This window comes from Elephas maximus, chromosome 16, assembly GCF_024166365.1.
Source record: "Elephas maximus indicus isolate mEleMax1 chromosome 16, mEleMax1 primary haplotype, whole genome shotgun sequence".
In the NCBI taxonomy this organism is placed as follows: domain Eukaryota; kingdom Metazoa; phylum Chordata; class Mammalia; order Proboscidea; family Elephantidae; genus Elephas; species Elephas maximus.
This window is the reverse complement of record NC_064834.1, coordinates 2,095,395-2,122,394: the sequence shown is the minus strand read 5'-3', so window position 1 is coordinate 2,122,394 and position 27,000 is coordinate 2,095,395. Positions and strand designations below refer to the sequence as shown.

At 45.2% G+C, this 27,000-nt stretch overlaps 1 protein-coding gene across 12 annotated transcripts in view; it reads right to left on the bottom strand.

Moving 5' to 3' along the window:
- WDFY4 (WDFY family member 4) overlaps window positions 1-27,000 on the bottom strand; it is a 410,290-nt gene that overhangs the window by 255,729 nt on the left and 127,561 nt on the right. For 10 of the 12 annotated variants that reach the window (XM_049854909.1, XM_049854915.1, XM_049854916.1 and 7 more), the window contains 10 exons: window positions 24,162-24,376; window positions 22,835-22,929; window positions 21,608-21,809; window positions 21,096-21,172; window positions 19,762-19,983; window positions 18,735-18,913; window positions 5,391-5,622; window positions 3,876-4,021; window positions 2,758-2,869; window positions 1,315-1,505 (listed from right to left, as the gene is read on the bottom strand). In XM_049854909.1, coding sequence (XP_049710866.1) covers window positions 1,315-1,505; window positions 2,758-2,869; window positions 3,876-4,021; window positions 5,391-5,622; window positions 18,735-18,913; window positions 19,762-19,983; window positions 21,096-21,172; window positions 21,608-21,809; window positions 22,835-22,929; window positions 24,162-24,376 — 1,671 coding nt within the window. Of the gene's footprint in view, window positions 1-1,314; window positions 1,506-2,757; window positions 2,870-3,875; window positions 4,069-5,390; window positions 5,623-18,734; window positions 18,914-19,761; window positions 19,984-21,095; window positions 21,173-21,607; window positions 21,810-22,834; window positions 22,930-24,161; window positions 24,377-27,000 lie in introns of those variants that run through there. The other 2 variants (XM_049854919.1, XM_049854920.1) reach the window with 2 other exon arrangements.

Below are 27,000 nucleotides of genomic sequence, written 5' to 3'. Positions count from 1 at the left end.
CCTGGTGAGGGAGTGTACCTGACATAGCACACAGCTTTCTTCTGGCCTGAGGACCAAAGAGATAGGAAGGCTCCCAACCATGCAATGAGTTACTTGAGGGTAACGACCATGCCTTATCTGACTTTACGACTAGCGAGTAACAATAACAATCACAATAAACACACTCATCACAGTGATTATGGGTAGGCCCTGCTCTATGTACTCAGTCATCACAATACCCCTATGAATTAACTGCTGTTTATTCCCATATTACAAATTAGGGAACTGAAGCTCAAAGAGTTTAAGAACTAGCAATGGCTCATGTTTATTGAGCACTTATTTTGGGCCAGGCACCATCAACTAAACCTCATTACATCTCTGTGATATCGGAGTGTGATGGTTAAGGTTGTGTGTCAACTTGGCTGAGCCATGATTCTCAGGGGTTTGGCAGTTATATAATGATGCAATCGCCTCCATGATGAGATCTGATATAATGTAATCTCCTCCATGATGATGAGATCTGCTATAAGCAGTTGAAAGGGAGTTTCCTTGCGTATATGGCCTGCATCCAATACGTATGGACTTTCTGGCAAAGCTCACTGGCTTTTGTTCTGCTCTGGGTCTTGCATTCAGCTCGTCATCATCTGAATTACGGCTCTTAGGACTTAAACCAGCAGCTTGCCATCTGACCTGCTGATCTTGGGTTTGTCAGCCCCTGCAGCTACATGAGTCAGGAGAAGCCTCCATCCTGACGCCTAACTCATGGACTTGACACTTTCCAGCCTCTACAACCACGTGAGCCATTTTCTTGACACAAATCTCTCTGTCTCTCTCCCTATATGTCCATATATAGAGAGAGAGATGTGCTTCACTGGTTTTGCTTCTCTAGAGAACCCATCCTAAGACAGGGAGCTATGATAGTCCATGTCATACAAGTGAGAAAACTGAGACACAGGGAGCATAACTTATCCAAGGTTACATAGCAAGTTAAAGGAAGGGACAGATTCAAGCCCAGGTAATCTGGCTCCAGGGCCTAGGTCCTTATCCATCAAGCTAGAGTCAAAGGGGAGAACCATAAGTTATTCTTGAATTCAGTGAAAGCTGTCAGTAGCCATAGTCAGTGAGCATCCTCAGCCTGCACTAACCTCTTCTTTGGTTGGTGGTCACCTGGCCCTGCTCTATATGATGCTGGCCTCAGGACCCAGGGGCTTTTGGTTGTCTTTCCCCAGAAGTTCCACTGAATGGACAGTACACTGGGACAAGGGAAACTCTTCCCTGCTGCTCACTATAACACCCCCTTGAGGCAACCCAGCTGAAGTGAGAGGGTCAGATTACCTGGTACCCAGAGATGTGCCGCATCAGGCGGTCACACATGGCATTGTTGGTCAGGACCAAGTGCAAGACTTTCACAGCTGCATACATGTTGTGGTCATCCTTCGCCAGGGACATAAGGCCCAGGAGGATGGCAGGCCCTCCAATGAAGTCCAGGCTGCTGGCCGCAGGGCTGGAGTGAAACACCCTCACTCCTGTTGGGACAAAGAGGCATCTCATCAGGAAGGCCCAGGTTCACTGCCATGGGAAATCCCCAGCAGCATACAAGGTGAGGAACAGCCAGTGCCACTGTCACCACACGTGGGACAGGAAGGGTGTAAGGGCGGGGTGGCTTCTGAAAGTCTTAGGTCACTGACAGATGCTGTGCAGAATCCTTTCTGGGCCATTGGGAGGCTGAAACAGCCCATAAGATTTCAGATAGCCCATAAGATTTCAGACAAAAACAGCCCATAAGATTCAGATGGTGCAGGTGCATTGAGGCACCAGCCACTGTCGGCAAATTTGACAGCACCATAGAAAAGACCTCAAGTATTAAGCAGCAGGCCTGTCCGGCTGTGCAGTCACAGTCCTAGCAGGTGGGACGTAGAAGTAGACTTGCCACCCTCTGCCTTTCGTCTGGAATGCCCAATGAGCCAAGCTCCCTCTGAGCCTCAGCTTCCTCGTTGCTCTGATGACCTCCAGCTCTTGCCTGCTCTCTAGGTCCCACTGGACTGGACCCTTTGCTCTCTCCAGATTGCACAGCAACAAGCAGTCTCTGTTTGTTGCTCAAGGCCAGTTGCCCACATGGACATGGGCTCCCACTAGACAGACTCCAGCTGGGTCAGTAGCTGAGTTCACTGCCAAGGTGTCCAATGTGGCAATGTGAACTCATTGTTATGAACTGAATTGTGTGCCCTCCAGAAGAAATATGGAAGCCCTAACCCCTATACCTGTAAATATGACCCTGTTTGGAAAGGGGCTTTCTTTTGATGTGTCAGTGAGGTCATACCAGAGTAGGCTGGGTCCTAAACCTAGTCACTGCTGAGCAGTTCCTTATAAAAACAGCAGATGAGACACAGACACCCGCACAGGAGAAAACGGATGCCACGTGAGGACCTGTCTACAAGCAAAGGAGCAAGGATTGCTGTCAGCCACCCGAAACTAGGAGAGGCACACAGGCAATCAGCATGGCGGAGACCACACTTGGACTTTCAGCCTCCAGAACTGTGTGAAAATAAATTTCTGTTTTTTAAAGTCACTCACCTGTGGCACTTTTTGTTACAGCAGTGCTAGATAATGTCGACACTGATTCCCATGCTCATGGGGCCACCTCTCAGCTGACCCTCAGCATTTGGCTCCCCCACGTGCTCCTCCCCGCCTGCTGCTCCAGAATTCCCAGGTTGCACAAGCGATGACAACACCAGCCCTCCTCCCCAAATAACAGTCAAGGTTCTCAGCCTTGCATACCTAACTGGCCCACAGCAACCGCTCCTATGGTTCGAAGAGAGCCTGAGAGGTGGCCAGCACAGTTTCTTAGCAAGAACACGGGCGTGGCATTGTCACGGGATGAAATGTTCATCTAGGGAAATGGGCAACAATTAGTCCTTAGAAACTTTCCTGGGCGGGAAGCGTCTTGTGCATGAGCCGCTGCCAGCACTCAGGAAGTGATGTTCGGTGAATGGATTATAACCGAGCCCAAGTCAGGGGGATGGAAGCCAAAATTTGATTCACGTGCCCTGCGTCCCAGGCTGTGGCACAACTACGAGGAAGTAGCACAGGTTCCGTCAATGTCCCATGTGCTCACAATGAGGCATTAAAGAGAGTGAGAAGGGCCGGGGACACCTGAGATGAGACAGGGCTACCAGACAAGAGCAGCCGCCTTCACAGTCTCTGTCATCCAGATTCTGCAAGCGCCAGCCTTCTCTGGCTGCAGGAGGGAAGGAAGAGAATCCTGCCCCCTCCCCAGAGGATGCACCATTGGTAAGGTAAGGCACGGTACTGGTACTCAGCTGGGCCTAGTCCCTGGTCTCCATCCTCAGTAAAGGGGGGTGGCACTTTGTCCAAGAAGGTGGAGATGATGTAAACAAACTAGCCCAAATTCACCAGCACTTCACAAAAAAGCTCTTTATGCAAAAATTAAGAAATAGTAAATCTAATAGCATCCCTGTCTATAAATTCATCTGCTTACTGTTTTACAAGTTTGCTGTTCTAAAAAAAAAAAAAAAATCACAGCACCTCAAAGAACATCTTTCAGAGTTGGTGAGTCAGTGGCACCCAGACAAAGGGAAGTTCAATAGTCTTCTCAGGCTATAAAAGGCTTATCAAATATTCCATTTGTTCTTGCTCTGCCATGGAGAGTACCTTCTTTCTCCTCTGAGTGATTATAAGCAAAAAGTTTAGTCTAGTGAGATGCTAAGGGTGGGAGACGTACGGAGATCTCCATGAATGAGCTGGGAAGTTTGCCTATGTATATCTGCCTATACGGGTGCAAGCATGAATTATTATTTGCTTAAGCGCTGAAAGCTGAAGCAAGCCATGAGATCAAGATTCAAAAACAGAGTGGCACATGACGTTAGAAGGCGTACCTCCTTGGCTATCAGGCGGCTGTCCACCTCGTTGTAAGTGTGTCTTATGTCTGCCACTCTGGTGATGGATGAGCTGGCTACGTGAAGTCCAAAGGAAACCCTCTCCTCTGCGACCAGGGCCAGAGCTTCATCATCAGAGTCCTCTCCTAAAACAACATGCCTTTCATCTTTACTCATTTGCAGTCTCGTCTTGCTGCAAAAGAGATCAGTTCTCAGAAGAACAAGCTCTATCGCTACACAGCAAACTAATATTGAGAGAGGATGCTTGTATGTTACATGTTTTGTTCCCTCCTGCATTTCTCTGACACTTACAGAAAAACTGTGAGAAATCTCACAAGACTGACCCTCTATAAAATACAGGTGTTCCAGGTTGGGATTACGAGAGCATAAAGCCTCCATCAAGGATATAACGTCACTCCCGAAACCAAAAGGCTAAGTGACAAGAAAGCCAGCTTATAAAAAAGGAAGTAGGCTGGCCTCAGAGAGCTAAGATTTTCCATGAGCTGCCCTCCAGTTTACAAGAGGACATCTGCTACTGGAGAAACATTGCATTAAATTGTCGCTGTTGTTGTTGTGAGCAGTCATTGAGTCAGCCCTGACACGTAGAGTTCCCATACACAACAGAATGAAAAGCTGCCCATCCTGTGCCATCCCCAAGACCAGATGCAGATCGGGCCATTGTGTTCCATAGGATTTTCATTGCCTGATTTTTTGGAATTAGACTGCCAGGCCTTTCTTCTTAGTCCATCTTAGTCTGGAAGCTTGGCTGAACCCTGGTCAGCATCATAGCAATACGCAAGCCTCCACTGACAGATGGGTGGTGGCTGTGTATTACCTGCAGCGGTCAGGAGTTGAATCCAGGTCTTTCACATGGAAGAATCACCACTGAATCACCACTGTCTCTGGCATGAAAATAGTCAGTGAAACTTTAGTCTAGACCTAAGCTTATCACATTAACTCTCGTAGAAGAGTGCTCTGGTCAGTGTCATTTGCCACAGGAAATGAAGTTCAAGACAAACACTGCCCTCGCCATGTCCAAGGCTTCCGACATTGATTTATTTATCATTCTACTCCGATGGGAACTGACCCTCTTGACTTGACAGAGCACAAGAGCAATGCTCCCTGCTTGAACAGCCAGCAATCAATAAAGAAAATGTGGATGTTTTGTCTGCCTGTTTAATAATTGAAGACAACAGTGTACTTTAGTTAAAAAGCTTCTTCATTAAAAGAAATGTAACTGATTTATCTCGTTCTCTTCTCTCTTTCTTCACTGATGGTATTACCCACCTACCCTCCTGCATTAGGCACTTTGGAGTTGGAACCTAAAGGATATTGTCATTTCCTTTTCTGTGACTTTTTGTGTTGGGTTGTAAATATATAATGACCCAATTACAGAAGCCTTCCCTAATGACTGACCTTTGCTGAGTTTATTTGTTATAAATATACTACAAATAACTGGATGTCCATTTAAAAAATAACATCTGCAAGAACATTGTAAATCAGAGCACTCCATACCTTGGGCATAGACAGCTTGGAAACTGCCACAGTATCTTGGGCCAAGTTTGTTAATAACTTCCAGAGTTTCTACTGAGATAGCTTCTTCAAAAAGGTATGCAGGGCCAAGACGCCAAATCAATGACGATTTTTGCTTCCAAACTCTAGGGGTAGCAATATATCCATACACATCCACAAATGAAGATGGATCCATTGAAAGGAAAGGTCCTGGTAGGGCCTGAATGTACAACATCTGTTAAAATAAAAAGGATGGGCCATGTTAAACCTCAGTATTAATCACATAAATAGAGACTGATATAACACGAGGTGCTTTATCCTCTCCAAGTAAAAACTGATTTTGTCTAAAAAAATAAATAAGTGAATAAATAACTAAACAAGCAAATAACTCTCAAAACTGGAAAGTATGCAGCAAAAGAGCTTACAAAATTGAGGTAGGAGTGAAAAACTGGTACTGCGATTTTGGAAACAAATTTGATAAGGAATATTAAGAGGCATGAAAATATTCATGTTTTTTGCCCCAGTCATCCCACTGAGAACCTAAATGTCTAATATTGCCACGTTAATAAAATTTGCTTTATTAAAAATAATTACAGACATGCAGATTGCAAAGGAAGAAATAAAACTGCTTCTGCTTGCAGAGGACACAATGGTCTACATAGAAATTCACAAGGAATCTAACAAAAAAAAAACACAAACCGTAGAACTAATAAATGAGTTCAACAAGGTCTCAGGATACAAGAAAAATATAAAAAAATCAATTGAATTTCCATATTCTAACAATGAACACACAAAAACTAAAATTGAAAATAATACTATTTATAATAGATCCAAAGAAAATAACATACTTAATAAAACATCTCGAGGGCCTATATACTGCAAATTATAAAACACTGATGAGGAGGCAGGGCCAAGATGGGGGACCAGGTAGACGCTACCTCGGATCCCTCTTGCAAAAAAGACTCGGAAAAACAAGTGAATCGATCACATACATAACAATCTACGAACCCTGAACAACAAACACAGATTTAGAGACGGAAAACGAACAAATACAGGGAAGCAGAGATTGTTTTCAGAGCCTGGAGCCAGTGTCCCAGTGAGGTAACCTTTGGCGCCCGATTTAGGGCAGGGCCCAGGGGATCTGACGGCGCAAACAAGGGGCGCAGCCCTACCCCCCTGAACTCACCCCGGGAGGGGGCCCAGCCGGTTCACACGGGCGGCGTGGCAACGCGGCTGGTGGGAGAAGTCCCCGGGAGGCAGTGACTTGTCTTGGAGCTGGGAGAGCAGCGTCCCAGCTGGGGAATCTTGCCGCTGGGCTTTTGACTGGGCGCTGTCAAGGCGCAAGCATGGAGAGCTGCTCCACTCCCCTGAACTAACCCCGGGAGGGGGCCCAGCCAGTCCGCGGGAGTGGCTCCACGACGCGGCGGGCGGGACGAGAAGTCCCCGGGAGGCAGCGACTGATTTTGGAATCGGGAGTGCACTGTCCCAGCAGGGGATCCTTGACGCTGGGTGTGGGACTGGCAGCAGAGGATCTGACTGCGGCTTCAGTGGGCCAGATCCCCGGAGGCAATCTCCACACAGCCAGCACACATAGGCGACACGCCCCTCGGGAATCTCAGATAAAATAGTCATTCCAAGCAAGACAAGCAACTCTGCCTATATTCTGAGGTGCTACTCTCCTATCTCTCTGATCCCTCCCCCACCCTCCCCAGGCGGCTTCACTAACATTGGAATTTCCTGAGCCAGAGGGAGAACGGCTCCGGCTCCGCGGCGGCTTTGCTTCCCCACCCCCCCCCCTTTTTATTTTCTTTTGGTCTTTTCCTAACCCACTCTTCCGGCCCGAGAGAAGGAAACACAAAAAAGCCAGGGACCAAAAATCCACCCCTAATTGGACTAAAAACACAGAACCAGCTACAGCCAAGCATATATGATCCAAATCTCAGACTTTCATCCTTACAGGGAACAAGATGGCGGTTATACTCCAAAGGCAGTTCTGATAGGAATCTGACTGCATTTTTTTTTTAGTGGATTTTCTGGAAAAACTAGTTTCCCAGTGATGACTCGGAGACAGCAGTCCATATCAAACCACATAAAGAAGCAGACCATGACAGCTTCTACAACCCCCCAAAACAAAAGAATCAAAATCTTTCCCAAATGAAGATACAATTCTGGAATTATCAGATACAGAAGATAAAAAACTAATTTACAGAATGCTTCAAGACATCAGAAACGAAATAAGGCAAACTGCAGAAAAAGCCAAGGAACACACTGATAAAACAGTTGAAGAACTCAAAAGGATTATTCAAGAACATAGTGGAAAAATTAATAAGTTGCAAGAATCCATAGAGAGACAGCATGTAGAAATCCAAAAGATTAAAAATAAAATTACAGAATTAGACAACACAATAGGAAGTCAGAGCAGCAGACTAGAGCAATTAGAATGCAGACTGGGACATCTGGAGGAGCAGGGAATTAACACCAACATAGCTGAAAAAAAATCAGATAAAAGAATTTAAAAAATGAAGAAACCCTAAGAATCATGTGGGTCTCTATCAAGAAGGATAACTTCCGTGTGATTGGAGTCCCAGAACAGGGAGGGAGGACAGAAAACACAGAGAAAATAGTTGAAGATCTCCTGACAGAAAACTTCCCTGACATCATGAAAGACGAAAGGATATCTATCCAAGATGCTCATCGAACCCCATTTAAGATTGATCCAAAAAGAAAAACACCAAGACATTATCATCAAATTTGCCAAAACCAAAGATAAAGAGAAAATTTTAAAAGCAGCCAGGGAGAAAAGAAAGGTTTCCTTCAAGGGAGAATCAATAAGAATAAGTTCAGACTACTCAGCAGAAACCATGCAGGCAAGAAGGGAATGGGACGGCACATACAGAGCACTGAAGGAGAAAAACTGCCAGCCAAGGATCATATATCCAGCAAAACTCTCTCTGAAATATGAAGGTGAAATTAAGATATTTACAGATAAACACAAGTTTAGAGAATTTGCAAAAACCAAACCAAAGCTACAAGAAATACTAAAGGATATTGTTTGGTCAGAGAACCAATAATATCAGATATCAGCACAACACAAGGTCACAAAACAGAACGTCCTGATATCAACTCAAATAGGGAAATCACAAAAAACAATTAAGATTAATTAAAAAAAAATGCTCATAACAGGGAATCATTGAAGTCAATAGGTAAAAGATCACAACAATCAAAAAGAGGGACTAAATACAGGAGGCATAGAACTGCCATATGGAGATTGATACAAGGCGATATAGAACAATACAAGTTAGGGTTTTACTTAGAAAAATAGGGGTAAATAATAAGGTAACCACAAAGAGGTATAACAACTCCATAACTCAAGATAAAAGCCAAGAAAAACGTAACGACTCAACAAACATGAAGTCAAACACTACGAAAATGAGGATCTCACAATTTACTAAGAAAAACGTCTCAGCACAAAAAACTAAGTGGAAAAATGAAATTATCAACAACACACATGAAAAGGCATCAAAATGACAACACTAAACACTTATTTATCTATACTTACGCTGAATGTAAATGGACTAAATGCACCAATAAAGAGACAGAGAGTCTCAGACTGGATAAAGAAACATGATCCATCTATATGCTGCCTACAAGAGACACACCTTAGACTTAGAGACACAAACAAACTAAAACTCAAAGGATGGAAAAAAATATATCAAGCAAACAATAAGCAAAAAAGAAGAGGAGTAGCAATATTAATTTCTGACAAAATAGACTTTAGACTTAAATCCACCACAAAGGATAAAGAAGGACACTACATAATGATAAAAGGAACAATTGATCAGGAAAACATAACCATATTAAATATTTATGCACCCAATGACAGGGCTGCAAGATACATAAATCAAATTTTAACAGAACTGAAAAGTGAGATAGACACCTCCACAATTATAGTAGGAGACTTCAACACACCACTTTCGGAGAAGGACAGGACATCCAGTAAGAAGCTCAATAGAGACATGGAAGACCTAATTACAACAATCAACCAACTTGACCTCATCGACTTATACAGAACTCTCCACCCAACTGCTGCAAAGTATACTTTTTTTTCTAGCACACATGGAACATTCTCTAGAATAGACCACATATTAGGTCATAAAACAAATCTTTGCAGAATCCAAAACATCAAAATATTACAAAGCATCTTCTCAGACCACAAGGCAATAAAACTAGAAATCAATAACAGAAAAACTAGGGAAAAGAAATCAAATACTTGGAAACTGAACAATACCCTCCTGAAAAAAGACTGGGTTATAGAAGACATCAAGGAGGGAATAAGGAAATTCATAGAATGCAACGAGAATGAAAATACTTCCTATCAAAACCTCTGGGACACAGCTAAAGCAGTGCTCAGAGGCCAATTTATATCGATAAATGCACACATACAAAAAGAAGAAAGAGCCAAAATCAGAGAACTCTCCCTACAACTTGAACAAATAGAAACTGAGCAACAAAAGAATCCATCAGGCACCAGAAGAAAACAAATACTAAAAATTAGAGCTGAACTAAATGAATTAGAGAACAGAAAAACAATTGAAAGAATTAACAAAGCCAAAAGCTGGTTCTTTGAAAAAATTAACAAAATTGATAAACCGTTGGCTAGACTGACTAAAGAAATACAGGAAAGGAAACAAATAACCCGAATAAGAAACGAAAAGGACCACATCACAACAGACCCAACTGAAATTAAAAGAATCATATCAGATTATTGTGAAAAATGGTACTCTAACAAATTTGCAAACCTAGAAGAAATGGATGAATTCCTGGAAAAACACTACCTACCTAAACTAACACATTCAGAAGTAGAACAACTAAATAGACCCATAACAAAAAAAGAGATTGAAACGGTAATCAAAAAACTCCCAACAAAAAAAAAACCCTAGTCCGGACGGCTTCACTGCAGAGTTCTACCAAACTTTCACAGAAGAATTAACACCACTACTACTAAAGGTATTTCAAAGCATAGAAAATGATGGAATACTACCCAACTCATTCTATGAAGCCACCATCTCCCTGATACCAAAACCAGGTAAAGACATTACAAAAAAAGAAAATTACAGACCTATATCCCTCATGAACATAGATGTAAAAATCCTCAACAAAATTGTAGCCAATAGAATTCAACAACATATCAAAAAAATAATTCACCACGATCAAGTGGGATTTATACCAGGTATGCAAGGCTGGTTTAATATCAGAAAAACCATTAATGTAATCCACCACATAAATAAAACAAAAGACAAAAACCACATGATCTTATCAATTGATGCAGAAAAGGCATTTGACAAAGTCCAACACCCATTTATGATAAAAACTCTCACCAAAATAGGAATTGAAGGAAAATTCCTCAACATAATAAAGGGCATCTATGCAAAGCCAACAGCCAACATCGCTCTAAATGGAGAGAACCTGAAAGCATTTCCCTTGAGAACGGGAACCAGACAAGGATGCCCTTTATCACTGCTCTTATTCAACATCGTGCTAGGAGTCCTAGCCAGGGCATTTAGGCTAGACAAAGAAATAAAAGGCATCCGCATTGGCAAGGAAGAAGTAAAATTATCTCTATTTGCAGATGACATGATCTTATACACAGAAAACCCAAGGAATCCTCCAGAAAACTATTGAAACTAATAGAAGAGTTTGGAAGAGTCTCAGGTTATAAAATAAACATACAAAAATCACTTGGATTCCTCTACATCAACAAAAAGAACATCGAAGAGGAAATAACCAAATCAATACCATTCACAGTAGCCCCCAAGAAGATAGAATACTTAGGAATAAATCTTACCAAGGATGTAAAAGACCTATACAAAGAAAACTACAAAGCTCTACTACAAGAAATTCAAAAGGACATACTTAAGTGGAAAAACATACCTTGCTCATGGCTAGGAAGACTTAACATAGTAAAAATGTCTATTCTACCAAAAGCCATCTATACATACAATGCACTTCCGATCCAAATTCCAATGTCATTTTTTAAGGTGATAGAGAAACAAATCACCAATTTCATATGGAAGGGAAAGAAGCCCCGGATAAGCAAAGCATTACTGAAAAAGAAGAAGAAAGTGGGAGGCCTCACTCTACCTGATTTCAGAACCTATTATACAGCCACAATAGTCAAAACAGCCTGGTACTGGTACAACAACAGGCACATAGACCAATGGAACAGAATTGAGAACCCAGATATAAATCCATCCACGTATGAGCAGCTGATATTTGACAAAGGACCAGTGTCAGTTAATTGGGGAAAAGATAGTCTTTTTAACAAATGGTGCTGGCATAACTGGATATCCATTTGCAAAAAAATGAAACAGGACCCATACCTCACACCATGCACAAAAACTAACTCCCAAGTGGATCAAAGACCTAAACATAAAGACTAAAATGATAAAGATCATGGAAGAAAAAATTGGGACAACCCTAGGAGCCCTAATACAAGGCATAAACAGAATACAAAACATTACCAAAAATGACGAAGAGAAACCCGATAACTGGGAGCTCCTAAAAATCAAACACCTATGCTCATCTAAAGACTTCACCAAAAGAGTAAAAAGACCACCTACAGACTGGGAAAGAATTTTCAGCTATGACATCTCCGACCAGCGCCTGATCTCTAAAATCTACATGATTCTGTCAAAACTCAACCACAAAAAGACAAACAACCCAATCAAGAAGTGGGCAAAGGATATGAACACACACTTCACTAAAGAAGATATTCAGGCAGCCAACAGATACATGAGAAAATGCTCTCGATCATTAGCCATTAGAGAAATGCAGATTAAAACTACGATGAGATTCCATCTCACTCCAACAAGGCTGGCATTAATCCAAAAAACACAAAATAATAAATGTTGGAGAGGCTGCGGAGAGATTGGAACTCTCATACACTGCTGGTGGGAATGTAAAATGGTACAACCACTTTGGAAATCTATCTGGCGTTATCTTAAACAGTTAGAAATAGAACTACCATACAACCCAGAAACCCCACTCCTCAGAATAGACCCTAGAGAAACAAGAGCCTTCACACAAACAGATACATGCACACCCATGTTTATTGCAGCTCTGTTTACAATAGCAAAAAGCTGGAAGCAACCAAGGTGTCCATCTACAGATGAATGGGTAAATAAATTGTGGTATATTCACACAATGGAATATTACACATCAATAAAGAACAGTGACGAATCTGTCAAACATTTCATAACATGGAGGAACCTGGAAGGCATTATGCTGAGCGAAATGAGTCAGAGGCAAAAGGACAAATATTGTATAAGACCACTATTATAAGATCTTGAGAAATAGTATAAACTGAGAAGAACACATACTTTTGTGGTTACGAGGCGGGGAGGGAGGGAGGGAGGGAGAGGATTTTTTTTACTAATTAGCTGAAAAGAACTGCTTTAGGTGAAGGGAAGGACAACACTCACTACATGGACATTCAGCTCAACTGGACTGGACTGGACCAAAAGCAAAGAAGCTTCCGGGATAAACTGAATACTTCAAAGGTCAGCGGAGCAAGGGCGGGGGTTTGGGAACCATGGTTTAAGGGGACTTCTAAGTCAATTGGCAAAATAATTCTATTATGAAAACATTCTGCATCCCACTTTGAAATGTGGCGTCTGGGGTCTTAAAAGCTAACTAGAGGCCATCTAAGATGCATCAACTGGTCTCAACCCACCTGGAGCAAAGGAGAATGAAGAACACCAAGGTCACATGATAACTAAGAGCCCAAGAGACAGAGAGGGCCACATGAACCAGAGACCTACATTATCCTGAGACCAGAAGAACTAGTTGGTGCCCGGCCACAATCGATGACTGCCCTGACAGGGAGCACAATAGAGAACCCCTGAGGGAGCAGGAGAGCAGTGGGATACAGACCCCAAATTCTCATAAAAAGACCATACTTAATGGTCTGGATGTGACTAGAGGAATCCCGGCGGTCATGGTCCCCAAACCTTCTGTTGGCACAGGACGGGAACAATCCCCGAAGACAATTCATCAGCATGAAAGGGACTGGACAGTGGGTGGGAGAGAGAAGCTGATGAAGAGTGAGCTAATAATATCAGGTGGACTCTTGAGACTGTGTTGGCATCTCCTGTCTGGAGGGGGGATGGGAGGATGGAGAGAGTTGGAGGCTGCCAAGGTTTTCATGAAAGGAGAGACCGGAAGGGCTGACTCATTAGGGGGAGAGCAAGTGGGAGTAAGGAGTAAGATGTATATTAACTTATATGTGACAGACTGACTTGATTTGTAAACGTTCACTTGAAGCTCACTAAAAGTTAATAAAAAAAAAACTAAACACTGATGAACGAAATCAAAGAAGACCTAAATAAATGGACAGACATATCGTGTTCATGGATTGGAAGATTTAATATTGTTAAGATGGCAATAGTCCCCAAATTGATCTATTTGCAATCCTATTAAAATCTCAGCAAGTTATGTTTGTATACATAGACAAGCTACCTCTAAAGTTTATGTGGAAATGCACAGCTAACCCTATAGGACAGAGTAGAACTGCCCCATAGAGTTTCCAAGGAGGGTTGGTGAATCTGAACCGCCGACCTTTTGGTTAGCAGCCCAACTCTTAACCACTGAACCACCAGGGCTCCAGAATAGCTAAAATAAGTTTGAAAAAGAAGAATGAAGTGCAAGGAAACACTCTACACGGTATTAAGGCTTACTATATAGTTACAGTAACTAAGAAAGTGTGGTATTGGTAGAGGGATAGAAACACAGATCGATAGAACTGAATAGAGAACCTAGAAATAGACCTACATAAATATGCTCAACTGATTTTTGACAGAGGCGCAGAAGCAACTCAATGGAGGAAGGATAGCCTTTTCAACAAATGGTATGGGAACAACTGGACATCCACAGGCAAACGAATTAACTTCAACCTAAACCTCACACCTAATACCAAAACTGGCTCATAATTGATCACAAACAAACGTAAAACTAGAAAATTTTTAGGAAAAAATAGGGGAAAATCTTCAGGATCTTCAGGATACAAATCACGATCCATAAAAGGAAGAGTTGATGAACTAGACATCATCAGATCTAAAAATGCTTGCTCTATGAAAGCCTATGTAAAGAGGATGATAAAACAGGCTACAGACCAGAAGAAATTACTTAAAAAAAAAAAGCCATATATTCAGCAAAGGACTAATGTCTAGAATATATAAAGAACTCTTAAAACTCAACAGTTAAAAAAAAAATTCAATTAGAAAATGGGCAAAAGACATGAAGAGGCATTTCACCAAACAGAATATGTGAATGGCAAATAAGCATAGGAAAACATGTTCAACATCATTAGCTGTTAGGAAAGTGGGATATATATAGCCACAATATATCACTACACACCTATCAGAACAGCTAATATAAAAAATAACGAGAACACCAAAAGCAGGGAAACTGGATCGCTCATCCATTGTTGCTGAGAATTTAATATGGTACAGCCATTCTGGAAAACAGTTGGGCAGTTTCTTATAAAACTAAACTTTTGTATTCTTAGGCAATTATCCCAGAGAAATGGAAACTTAAGTTTATACAAAAACCCGTACACAAATATTCATAGAAACTTTATTTATAATAGTCTAAAACTGGAAACAGCCTAGATGTCCTTCAGTGCATGAATGGTCACACAAATTGTGGTACATCCACACCATGGAATGCCGTTGTTGTGTGTCATTGAGTCTATTCTGACCCATAGTGACCCTACAGAACAGAGCAGAACTGCCCCATAGGATCTCCTAGGCTATAATCTTTACAGGTAGACCAACAGGTCTCTTTTCCCACAGAGTGCTTGGTGGGTTCAAACAACTGACCTTTCAGTTAGCACCCTAGTGCTTAACCATTGCTCCACCAGAGCTCCCTTCACCATGGATACTTCTCAGCAATAAAAAGAATAAACTAGTAATACAAGCAGCAACTTGGATGAAACTCCAGAGAGTAAGCTGAGTGGGAAAAAAAACAGTTCCAAAAGGTTATACACTGTGCAACTCCTTTTTATAACATTCTTGAAATGACAACATTTTAGATCAGTAGTTGCCAGGAGTAGGGGCAGGGATGGAGGAGAGAAGACGTGGATGGGCGGTAGTGTGATTACACAATGGCAAAATGAGGGATCTATATGGTGATTTGAAATGTTCTGTATCTTGGCTGTGGTGGCGGATACACAAACCTACATATGTGATACAACTGTATAGAAAAGTTCACACACACACACACGAGTAAGAAAAGCTGAGTAAGATCAGCAGGTTTTATCAATGTTAATTCCCAGTGGCGATAATTGTACTACAGTTTTACAAGATGGTGGGCACTGGGTAGAAGGTACACAGGGTCTCCCCGTATCATTTCCTATACCTGCGTGTGAATCTACGATTATCTCAGTACAAATCAGAATGTTAATAAAAGAAAAGAAAAACGGTTAACAGATTTTTACAAATTTAAAATAATAATAGCAAAGCCCTTGCAGATAAAAAATTTTTAAATGATGTATATTAAGTGAGCTAATGACAATTAAGTTGTCAAGGATTTCATTCTAGTTGGATCTACAATCAGTCTCCACGGGAGCAGCAGTCAAGAAATCAAAGAACGTATAGCATTGGGAAAATCTGCTGAAAAATACCTCTTTAAAGTTTTAAAAAGCAAAGATGTCACTTTGATGACTAAGGAGCACCTAAACCAAACCATGTCTTCTCAATCACTTTGTATGCACACAAAAAAGCTGGACAATGAAAAAGGAAGACAGAAGAACTGACGAATTTAAATTGTGTTGGTAAAGTATATTGAATACACTGTGGGCTGCCAGAAGAAGCAAAGATGGCGAGACTTTGGCTTCCTTACTTTGAACCTGTCGTCAGGAAAGATAAATCATTAGAAAAGAACATTACGTTTCGTAAAGAAGAAGGTCAATGACAATGAAGGAAACCCTCCATGAGATGCATTGACAAAAGAGCCACAGCAATGGACTCAAACATAGCAAAGAGGTGATGATGGTTCAGGACCAAGCAGCCTCCCAAAGAGGTGATGAGGGTTCAGGACCAAGCAGCCTCCCATTCAGTTACACATAAGGTAGCCATGAGATGGAGCGGACCAGACAACAACTTACAACAAATCAACTAAGCAGGACACAAAATTGCCTTTACAGTGAGGCCACAGATATTTTTAAAAAAGAAAAAGAAACTACAAATCATGGTAAGGGGGAAGGAACGTGGGCAATCTTTCTCTTTTCTCCAGTTACTTCAAAATGTCCTTATACTATAAAATCAATACACACATGAATATGTATATAAATACATATTTTCAGAAGCAAGCTCAGGAAATTTCAAAAATATTTTTTGCTCTACCATTTAAATGAGGTTTTCAAATAAAAACAAACCAATTTTTAGCCACCAAGTCGTGCTGAGAATGCAGTCATCTAAGCTCTCCTCTCTCTGTCCCCAGGCAGACTCCTTGCTCTCCTACCGCTCCAGCCCACCTTGCTCCTCCCTTCTTTCCAAATTCCTGCGGTATATACTTACTGCACCATTCAGGCTGACTTTGAAACTTATAAAGTCTCAAATTGTTCTCAAATCATTTTGCTTAACTCAGACTGCTGAAATACTCCCCACCTTTCCAAGTTTAACTTACCTTCCCCTGGGACTATAAACAAAGGCTGTAATATTTTGAGAACAGCTGTTAAGCTGGGTCATCCACAACCTAAGCTGAATCTCTCCCATGTAAGTACTGACCTTTATGTTTATCTCTGTTAAATTTTACTTGCTGGTCCTCACCCAAATTGTTGAGATCATCTTGGACAGTCAGCTCTGTCAGACTCGGGGCTTAGTCATTCTCCATGGCATATCTCTATCCAGAGCTCTGTATCATACCACTCCCAACCTCCCTGCTGCCTGACATGGGCTTAGCTGACCCCTGGGGTTGGGTATTCACCCATATACCAATTCACCCAGCCTTGGACTTCCAGTCAGTTCACATGACTTCTTGTGGCTATAACTTATACTCAAAGAATCAAGTGTTCACTGCATGCTTACTGTGTGCCAGCCCTGTGCCAGGTGCACACGGTGTGCTAGGTGCAAGAGAGGGACAAACATCAATAGAACACACCACTTACCCTCAAAGTAAATGAACATAAACAATTTCACAGAATATTTGCATACTCTGTGAACATATTCTGTAAAGGAAGACCAATACAAACCCACTCTGCAGTTATGCCTGAACAGAGCAAAGACAAAGACCTCAAAAATGACCAAACATCCCTTTCCCAGCCAACACGAGGGACCTCCAATGATGACCCTAGCTCTGTTCCATTCCTCCAGCCTCCTGGAGGTCACCAAAGCGTTCCCCTTCTGACAGCACCCAATTTGAAAAAGACCTCCAACTCTTGAAACCCTCCCTAAAACAAGCCCATATCCTGTAATAAGCACCTCTTAACTCATTACCTCATAGGGTGAAAGCTTTCTTGCTATAGCCAAGGACTCCTCTGGAGACTAAGACATTCTTATAACTATCCTGCATGGGGTTCCTGAGTGATGCAAACAGTTAGCACGCTCAGCTGCTAACCGAAAAGGCAGAAGTTCAAATGTACCCAGAAGTGCCCCACACATTGGGTCACCACGAGTCAGGGTTGACTCCACGGCTACTCTTTTTTTTTTTAATAACTATCCTTACAGGACTAAGGTGTGCCTGGCCCAAGCCACAGTATTTGTAGGCAAAAGACGGACAATGAATAAAGAAGACCAAAGAATTGATGCCTTTGAATTACGGTGTCAGCAAAGAACACTGATTATACCATGGAGCGCCAAAAGAATAAACAAATCTGTCTTGGAAGAAGTATAGCCAGAATGCTCCTTAGAAGCAAGGATGGCAAGGCTTAATCTCAAATACTTTGGACATGTTATAAGGAGGGACCAGTCCCTGGAGAAGGACGTCATGCTTGGTGAAGTAGAGGGTCAGTGAAAAAGAGGAAGACCCTCAACTTGATGAACTGACAAGGTGGCTGCAACAATGGGCTCAAGCATAACAGAGATTACAAGGATGGTACAGGACCAGGCTGTGTTTCGTTCTGTTGTACACAGAGTCAGAACCAACTTGACAGGACGTAACAACAACAACAGGTCTTGCCCAATTTTTGCCTTCTGCCCTGGCTGTGTGACCTACACCCATTTTAATGCCCGAGCTCAGCCAAATATCCTAGCCAGAGAGGTGGGGTTGCATTAGCCACCAACCACTCTGGGGTGGTACAGCAGGGAAGCTCAGCCAAGTGCAGATGCTCAGCTCAGAGAACCTTCTCACCTTGGCTGAGCCAATGATCTGTCCATCCAGATAGGTGGAAACAGTGCAATTTCTTTTCATCTCCTTGGTGACCACCACAGCCAGGTGATGCCACTGACCACAAGCCAGCAGCTGCCCACACCTGATCTGGAGCTGGCGTCCCGCTGAAGGCTCAGCAACATCCTCGGGCTCCATGGCATCTGGAAGAGAGTACGAATGCTGGACTTCACATGCAGTAGGTGCTGCAGCAAGCCAGGGGTGCTGGGGAAGGGTGTCCGAGGTGCCCCAGCAGGGGCTTTCACCTCTGTAGCCACTGCCTAGCCCTTCCTCTCTGAAGCAACGATGATGACAACAGGGGTCTTTCATTGAGCTCTACTTTGTGCCACCAAACCAGTTGCTATTGAGTTGATTTCAACTCACGGTAACCTCATGTATGTCAGAGTGGAACTCCATAAGGTTTTCAATGGCTGCTCTTTCAGAAGCTGATCACCAGACCTTTCTTCCTAGTTCATCTCAGTCTGGAAGCTCCACTGAAACCCATTCAGCATCAAAGTTACATGCAAGCCACCACTCATGGGTGGGTGGTGGCTGTACCTGGGGTTCACTGGCTGGGACTCGAACCTGGGTGTCACACATGGAAGGCAAGCATTCTACCACTGCCACCAATGCCACAGGTCTGGCTAAGTTGTGTTTTCTTCACAAACCTTGCTCTGGAGACGACACAGCCTGCATCCCAGCAGGATGAAGCCCAAGTCCCATGCGTGACACTCTGCCAGGGCAGTGCTGAGTTTCTGGAAAACCCAGCCTCCGAAGCCATGCTGAGGCCGGGACTTGTCTGCCTAGAGTGATAACCCAGCTCCTGGACTACAACAGGCACTCAACAAATTTTTGTTTCAACATTTCACCAGGTGGAGAACTCAGGGGAGCAATTTTAAAAGACTGGGAAGAGTGGAGGCCTCCAGGCTTCTAACCGCGTACGCGAGGAGCGTCTAACTGAGCCTATTCCCCTGAGTGTGGGTGAAACTGTCATTGGATTCCCAAAGCTTACCAAGGGGCTGGAACTCCTTCTCTTCCGTGGACACCACCAAGGAGAAGTCATCAGGGCAGAGGCTGATGGAGAGGCAGATGAAGGGCTGCTCGGTCCTGGCAAGGTGGCGTACCAGTGTGAGGAAGCGAAGCGGGTGGCTGCCAGGGGCCACACCATGCCGGCAGATCAGGAACCAGCAAGAGAAGGTCAGGCCCCCGGGGGGAGGGAAGGGTCTGGCAGCACCTGGGGTTAGAACACAAACACGCCCTTAGGCTCTGTCCTGTACAGGAGCAGGTTCACCCTCACTGCAGCTCTGATTCGGCTTGCACCATGGGCCTCCTGCGTGCTGGCTCCAGGCCTCCCCTAACTCAAGCAGTGGGTTATCCTGGCCTCACAGCGGGGAGTGCCAGCTTTGAGATTCACAGTAGCAGAAGGAGGTTCACAGAAAACAAGCAATATGCCTGCCTGAGCTTTACCCCGGGCCTTCAATGCCTGACTCCAAGTCTGTCTCTACCTATCACCACAAGCTGCCTTGACAAGCGTCTCAGGCTGGGTTCTGTAGACATGGCCCAGCTAAGGCAACACGCAATCTTAACCATCGCAAAAGGGAATAGAGAAAGGGCCACAACCCCTGGGACCCATCAACTTTTTGTCTCCCTGGCCAGCTGATCTAAAGCTGGGCCATGTACACAACCCAAGGGTGGAGGGCACTGACCTGGCCCAGCTGCCCCCAACAGGGTTGACAGTGCAGACGGAGCCGGCAGAACCAGCGGCTTTTTCTGCATGTGCTGATGGGCCATGAAGATAATGGCTTCCAGCACCACCCCTCCTGCCCTCGTAGCAGGGCATGCTGGCCTCAGGCAGCCGTGGGTGTTTATGCTGCTTATGGCCAGTGGGTTTTCAGCTGAGCACAACACTGTGCAAAGCACGCCATGGCCACAGGCAGCCCCTGAGAGCCACTTGCCAAGTTCAGGACTACTCCTGGGTAGCAATCAGCACAGAATTCATATTGCTCTTCAAAGAGGGGGAAGAAGGCAGGGTAGACACATTTCAGCCCATGTCAACCAACAAAATGTGTCACAGCTCAGGCTCAGCAACCCAGTCACACCTACACAGTGTGTGAACATTACAGAGCAGCGTGCTGGGACATAGAACACGCAGTGGGCAGGCCATCCCTACCGTAAAAACGGCATGAACAAGCTCACCACCTGCAGGGCAACTCATCGACAGATACTCAGGACAAAGAGAAGGCTCATGCTCCCCTGAGATGCCAAGGGAAAATCTGAACCCAAGGCTACCCAGGACTCACTATTAAAGGGCAGCTCAGGGGGCCACAGCATCTGGGAAGCACCTACCTGTCCCAATCCCTCCGGAGACTGAGTACTCGGTGCTGGTGCCCATAACCGTAGAAAGGGTAGGAATGAATAGGCAGCTGGAAAACAAGATGCATCTTCAGATCACTGTGCTGCACGCAAACTTCTCTCATGGACACAGCTAGTTGGGGCCTTGACCCTCCCCTGTTTGCACTGCCCAGAGGCTTCTGTTCCCGTTGGACTGCGGGGCCCAAGCCTGTGACAACCACAGGCTGGCAGGCTGGGCCCTAATGGGGGACTTCTCATTGGTGGCAGGAGGGGAGGGCATTTGGAATATAGCCACACTGATGGCCAGGACAGGGTCCTGAGACTACACGGCCGGAAGCACTGCCCCTGAAGCCATGGAGGGTGTCCACAACCCAGTCATTTTCTTTGGCTTCGTACCAAGAGCTGATGGGAATGACAAGTTTGTAATGGACAGTATAATTCATTTGAGGCATTGTGACATTATGAAAATGCACTTCAAACATACAGACATACAAAGCTTGCTTTACCCATAGCCTTCCGTGGACATGTCGAATTCCACAAACGACGGAGCCAGGGCTGCCCTCTGAGGCTGCAGGTTGCGGGGGGAGGTCATGGAGATGAGGCTCAGCACTACCTGGAGGGTGGCTGCCGAGGGCTTGAGGGCCTGCGAGACCGCAGGGCCAGCGTCTGTGGGGCCCTCCACAGTGCCGAGCGCAGCTGCCGCAGACCCTAAGGCAGCAAACAAGAGAGATGCAGGCTTGCCCAACACATTCACACCCCTTTTCTGATGACCAAAAAACAAACACACCCAAACCTGCTGCCATCAAGCTGACTCCGACTCATGGTGACCCCATGTTTACAGACTAGACCTGCTCCATGGAGTTTTTTTGGCTGTAATCTTTACAGAAGCCCATCACCAGATCATTCTTCCACGGCCCTGCTGAATGGGTTTGAACTGCCAACCTTTAGGTTAGTAGTCAAGTACAAACTATTAGCACCACCCAATTCCCTGTGTTTCTGCCGCATTCTGAAAGGGGCTCTGCAAAGCCACCAGGCCTTCCTAACCCCAGCCCTCCCACCTGAGCCCTCTGCTAACTGTGATAATAGTGAGCTGTGGTGACAACCTACTTCTCCACTTTTCCCTTTAATTCCAGATGCCCTGGCCCTCATGCCAGCACATTCCACAGGCACCCCCAAGGCTTTCCGCTTCAGAGCCGGCGGTCTGCTTGCAAGCTTTCCCACTCACTTCCAGGCTGCCTCCCCAAGCCCAACTCTCCACCCTTGCTTTTCAACCAGGCCTTCTTGCCTTAATGTCCTACACGGCCTTACAGTCAACCTATCCATGACCTTCTTTTCCCTGCACCGTCAACCGCCCAGGGGCAGGCCGCAACCTGGGGTGCCTTCCTAGGCCTAGCTATGACTCTCTCTGAAAGCCGTCACCATGGCCTCTGTGCACGCACAGCCCTGGGCGCTCCCACTTGCACTGGCTCGGAGGGAAGCACCCTTTTGTCTCCATTACGTGGGGCCCCAGGGGCCATCAAGGATGTGCTCACGATCCCCTGCCTTATAAAGGAGGGCAGCACTCAGCCTTCCCCTCCATGCCTGGTGCTCTCCCCAGCAACCACCAGCCACCCAGGTTTCCCTATCTGCTCCACTGAGTATTGTGCAAAACTGTTTTTCAATCTGTCTGCTGAGAACTACACCTTCCTTTTAAATTCCCATTAATAAGCACCTACCCTTTCCTCTGTCCTCACCTGAGTATCCAGGGCCACCTCCGTGCATGCCAGATGAACTGAGAATTTTCATAGCAGCTGGCACAGGTGGGGGGATTCCAAGGCTTAGAAACTGTCTGATATCATAACATAAAAGAGAAGCAAATGAAGACATTTTTAGGCAAAAGTTCTCTCTAATGCCTCCCGACCATTTACCAAGACGTGCAGTGCTGGGTGGTCAGCACCCCAGCCCTTCCATGCTTCTGCTCACTCTCCCTGGAGGGTCTTTTCTGCAAGCCATCCTGGCACCAAGACCAGAAAGCGCATGAATGTAGGGGTTTTGATCTAACCAGAGGCCAGCAAGGAGCCTCAAACTGGGCCTTATGAAGAAAATGAATTTCCTGGATAATAACCTTATTACACATTGTTTGTAAGTCTCTAATGGAATTGAATGAACAGGTCGATTCAGCACAGTGGTTTTGTCTGCCAACTTGCACTCCCTGGGGGTGGAGAAGACTGACCTTGCCCTGGGTTCTCCCATGTTGACCAACCCCTGAGTCCCATACCTGCTGGCTGGGGGAGCTGTCGTCAGTTCCCTCCCCACCCCAGCATACCCTACAGCACTAGGGAGGGGTGGCCAGGTCACAGGTACTTAGAAGATGCTCACCCCTTACCCTGCAGCCATTTTTTTCTCTGCCTTTTTGTCTACTATGTCCGCTCCCACCTGTGCAGGGCACCTTCCCTCCCAGAAACATGTGGCTCCACAGAGGGGCTGCCCACCGAGGCGCTACCCACAGAGGGCCTCACCCAGAGGTAGCCAAGCACTGTCTTTGTTTCTTCTTCTAGTTCAGGTTCCCTGTGGTTGCTTTTGCAGTGCCTCCTGCCCACCTGCCCACTGCCCCTCACGCCCCGTTCCCTGCAGCCACCATCAGTCCCTCAAAGCCCCAACCCCACCCACTGACACCTTTGTGTTCTATTCCCGCCCCTCCTGTGCCTGCCGGCCTCAGAACTCAGTTCTAGCTTCTCTTCCTTGAAGCCCCTCAATCTCCTGACTGCAGTTTTGAGTATCTCCCAGGGCATGATTCTGTAGTCTGCCATATGACCCTTTGATTAATGTCCATCTCTCCCCCGAGACACTCAGTTCCAGAAGAGGAGGGCTATGTCTACTTTGCTGGCACAGTCGTCCCAGCACCACACACGCTGGGGCACAGAGCCTGTGCTCATCTGTGGGCGTCTACTGATGAATGCTGGAACAGGGTGGGAGAGCCATCGGACTCCCCACTAACTCTTCACTGCCCAGTGTTCATCTGCAGCAATAAATACGGTGCCTGGGGCTCAGCACCAGCATCCAGTGCACAGCTCACAGTACCTTAGCACGTCAGGTGTGATGGCTTGGGAGGCAAGCTTCTCAAAAATCCTGATGAGGCTGAGGTGCAGGGGGTGGCTGCTGGTGACCAGGGCCTTGTGGCAGGCGGTCATGAGGGTGCTAAGCATGCCTGCCTCACACATGACCTGGCGGTTCTTCTCTGACTTCACCAGGGCCTGCAGGTGGCCAGCCAGGGAGTGCTGGATCTCCATGGAAAGCTGAAAGGTACCGGAAACAAGTATGAACCCTGGATGTCTGAACATGTGTGAGCAGGGTTGGCTTGAAGTGTCATGGGGCAAACAGATGACCTCAATAGCCCATCCTCACCATGTGCCATTCTCTCAAGAACTCTGTATGCCCTCCTCACCTAGAATGCAGGCCCCTGGGGCCAGTTCCCGAAGGAAGTGAGTGCTGGGCTCAGCCACTCACAAGCAGACAGTTTACAACGGAGGGGGCACTGGCAGGGGACACTGAGTCGGCCCCAGAGATGTGCTTTCTGTGACCCACACAATGTTTAAGCAGTTTCTGAATTAATTCCGATTTAAAAATATGAAAATTTCACATGAAAATCCAGACACACGGCTCCTCTCAAAACACAAAAAATTCTGCTCTCTGTGTTGAGAAGCAGCTGGCGCTGGACAGTGGCTGGACCTGCTGCTGGGCCCCCACACCCGGTCAGTAGACATCACTCATTCACAGCTCCTGCTTTCTCCCCATAGGCCTCGGGGTCTGCAACCCCTGGCTTTAAGGGTGGAATTCATGTGGCAGTACAAGCAAAGCACACCTCCCTGCCAGACGGATGCCTCACCACCTTTACATAGCAGGCTCAGCCCAGCATTTAAAGACCAGCTAAGTACAGGCCCCTGCAAGGAGTCTTGGCTGATACCTCTGCTGGACCCTCCAGGATTCCTCACGCTCTTGTCCACCCTCTCTCCATTGCTTGTATGTCTGGAGCACATTCTGCCACAGAGAGAGTTGTCTTTCTCTCACCCCTCCTAGATCCCAGGCTACTTCACTCCCTTTATGCTCCCTGAAGCATACAGTACACTGTTTTTACAATTTTCCTTTCTTGATAAAGTCCCTGGGAGGTGCTAATGGTTTGTGCTCAACTACTAACTTAAAGGTTGGTGGTTTGAGCCCACCCAGCAGCTTGGCAGGAGAAAAACCTGGCGACCTGCTTCCACAAAGGCTACAACCAAGAAAACCCTACGGAGCATCCCTGGCGATCTGCTTCCATCAAGACCTACGACCAAGAAAACCCTATGGAGCATCCCTGGCAATCTGCTTTCATAAAGACTACAACCAAGAAAACCCTACAGAACACTCCTACTCTGTAACACGTGGAGTCACCATGAATCAGAATGGACTCGGGGGGATGGGTTTGGTTTTCAGTTTCCTTGATCAAGAGATAAAACCCTGGAATCCCCAGTACTCCATGGATAAATAAATTGTTTGGCTAGAGTGTGGGAAAGGAGCATTTCCTTTATCAAAACTCTTAGGAACTGTCCACATTCTCTTTTATTGTCATACGAGATGTTGTCTGTAACAAGAGTGATACCAATAGACCTTCATGGAATTTTCCTTGCTATAGCTGATAGTGTTGGTGCCCATCTACTCCACCTACTCCAGGAGGGTGCACCCATCACAGCTGTCCCTTCTCTGGTGGGCTGTCCTCAGCTAAGAGGGAGCTGCCTTGCCTAGGAGGTTACATAACACACACAGACACACACACACAGATGCACAACAGACCACAGCCAATGAAGTCGGCTTCCCTGAGGCTCAGTGGTACAATTCCTGCTCCAGAGCTCCCCCTGGGATCAGGCTGAAGCTAGATGTCAGCTGACAGCAAATCAGCCCCTCCCCTGCACCATCCTGTTTCCCTCATGGCCCTTCTCCTGAGATCCACATGCCTGAGTGTCTCATACCACTTCCAACTTGAGACACTGGCATCCTTTTCGTATTTTATGCCTTTGCTCCTAATTTGTGGTTTCAACAAAAAAAGATCTATGACAATATAAATTATCTGTTGGTTAGTCCACCAAAGTAAAGGCAGGAATAACCATAAAAGCATTTATTTGAATAATCTCCTTTTTTTTTTTTTTTTTTTAATGAGGACTAGGAGTCAGCACAGTGGTTCAGTGACAGAATTCTCACCTTCCATGCAAGAGACCGGGGTTTAATTCCCGGCCAATGCAACTCATTGGCAGCCACCACCTATTAGTGGAGGCTTGCCTGTTGCCATGATGCTAAACTGGTTTTAGTGGAGTTTCCAGACTAAGACACACTAAGAAGAAAGGCCTAGTGATTTACTTCTGAAAATCAGGCAATTAAAACTCTATGGATCACAATGGTCCAATCTACAACCCACCACAGGGGTGGGCAGCACTGGGCAGCATTTTGCTCTGTTGAGCATGGAGTCACCACAAGTCAGGGGCTGAGTGGACAGCAGCCAAGAACAATAAGGAATGAGCTCTAGTCTCACTGTCTTTTTCCAGAACCTTGGACAACTCATAGACCATCTGCTACTGACACTGTCCATGAAATCCTTTTTGGAGTTCTTCTCTGCTTTCCTTTCTTCCCTTTCTCCTCAAACAAGCATTAAATGTCTTCTCCATGTCAGGTTCTCGGTAAAGTTCTAGAAATTCAAAGATGAACAAGACACTGTCCCTGCTGACAAGGAAATCACAGAGTAAACGTGAGAGAGGTGAGTTGACAGTCTCTACACAGTGTGAGACGTGCTGAAACTGAGAATTTACAGTGTTCGGCGTGGAGGTTAAATTATGCTGTTGGTGAAGAATATTGAATATACCGTGTGCTGCCAGAAGAACAAACAAATCTGTCT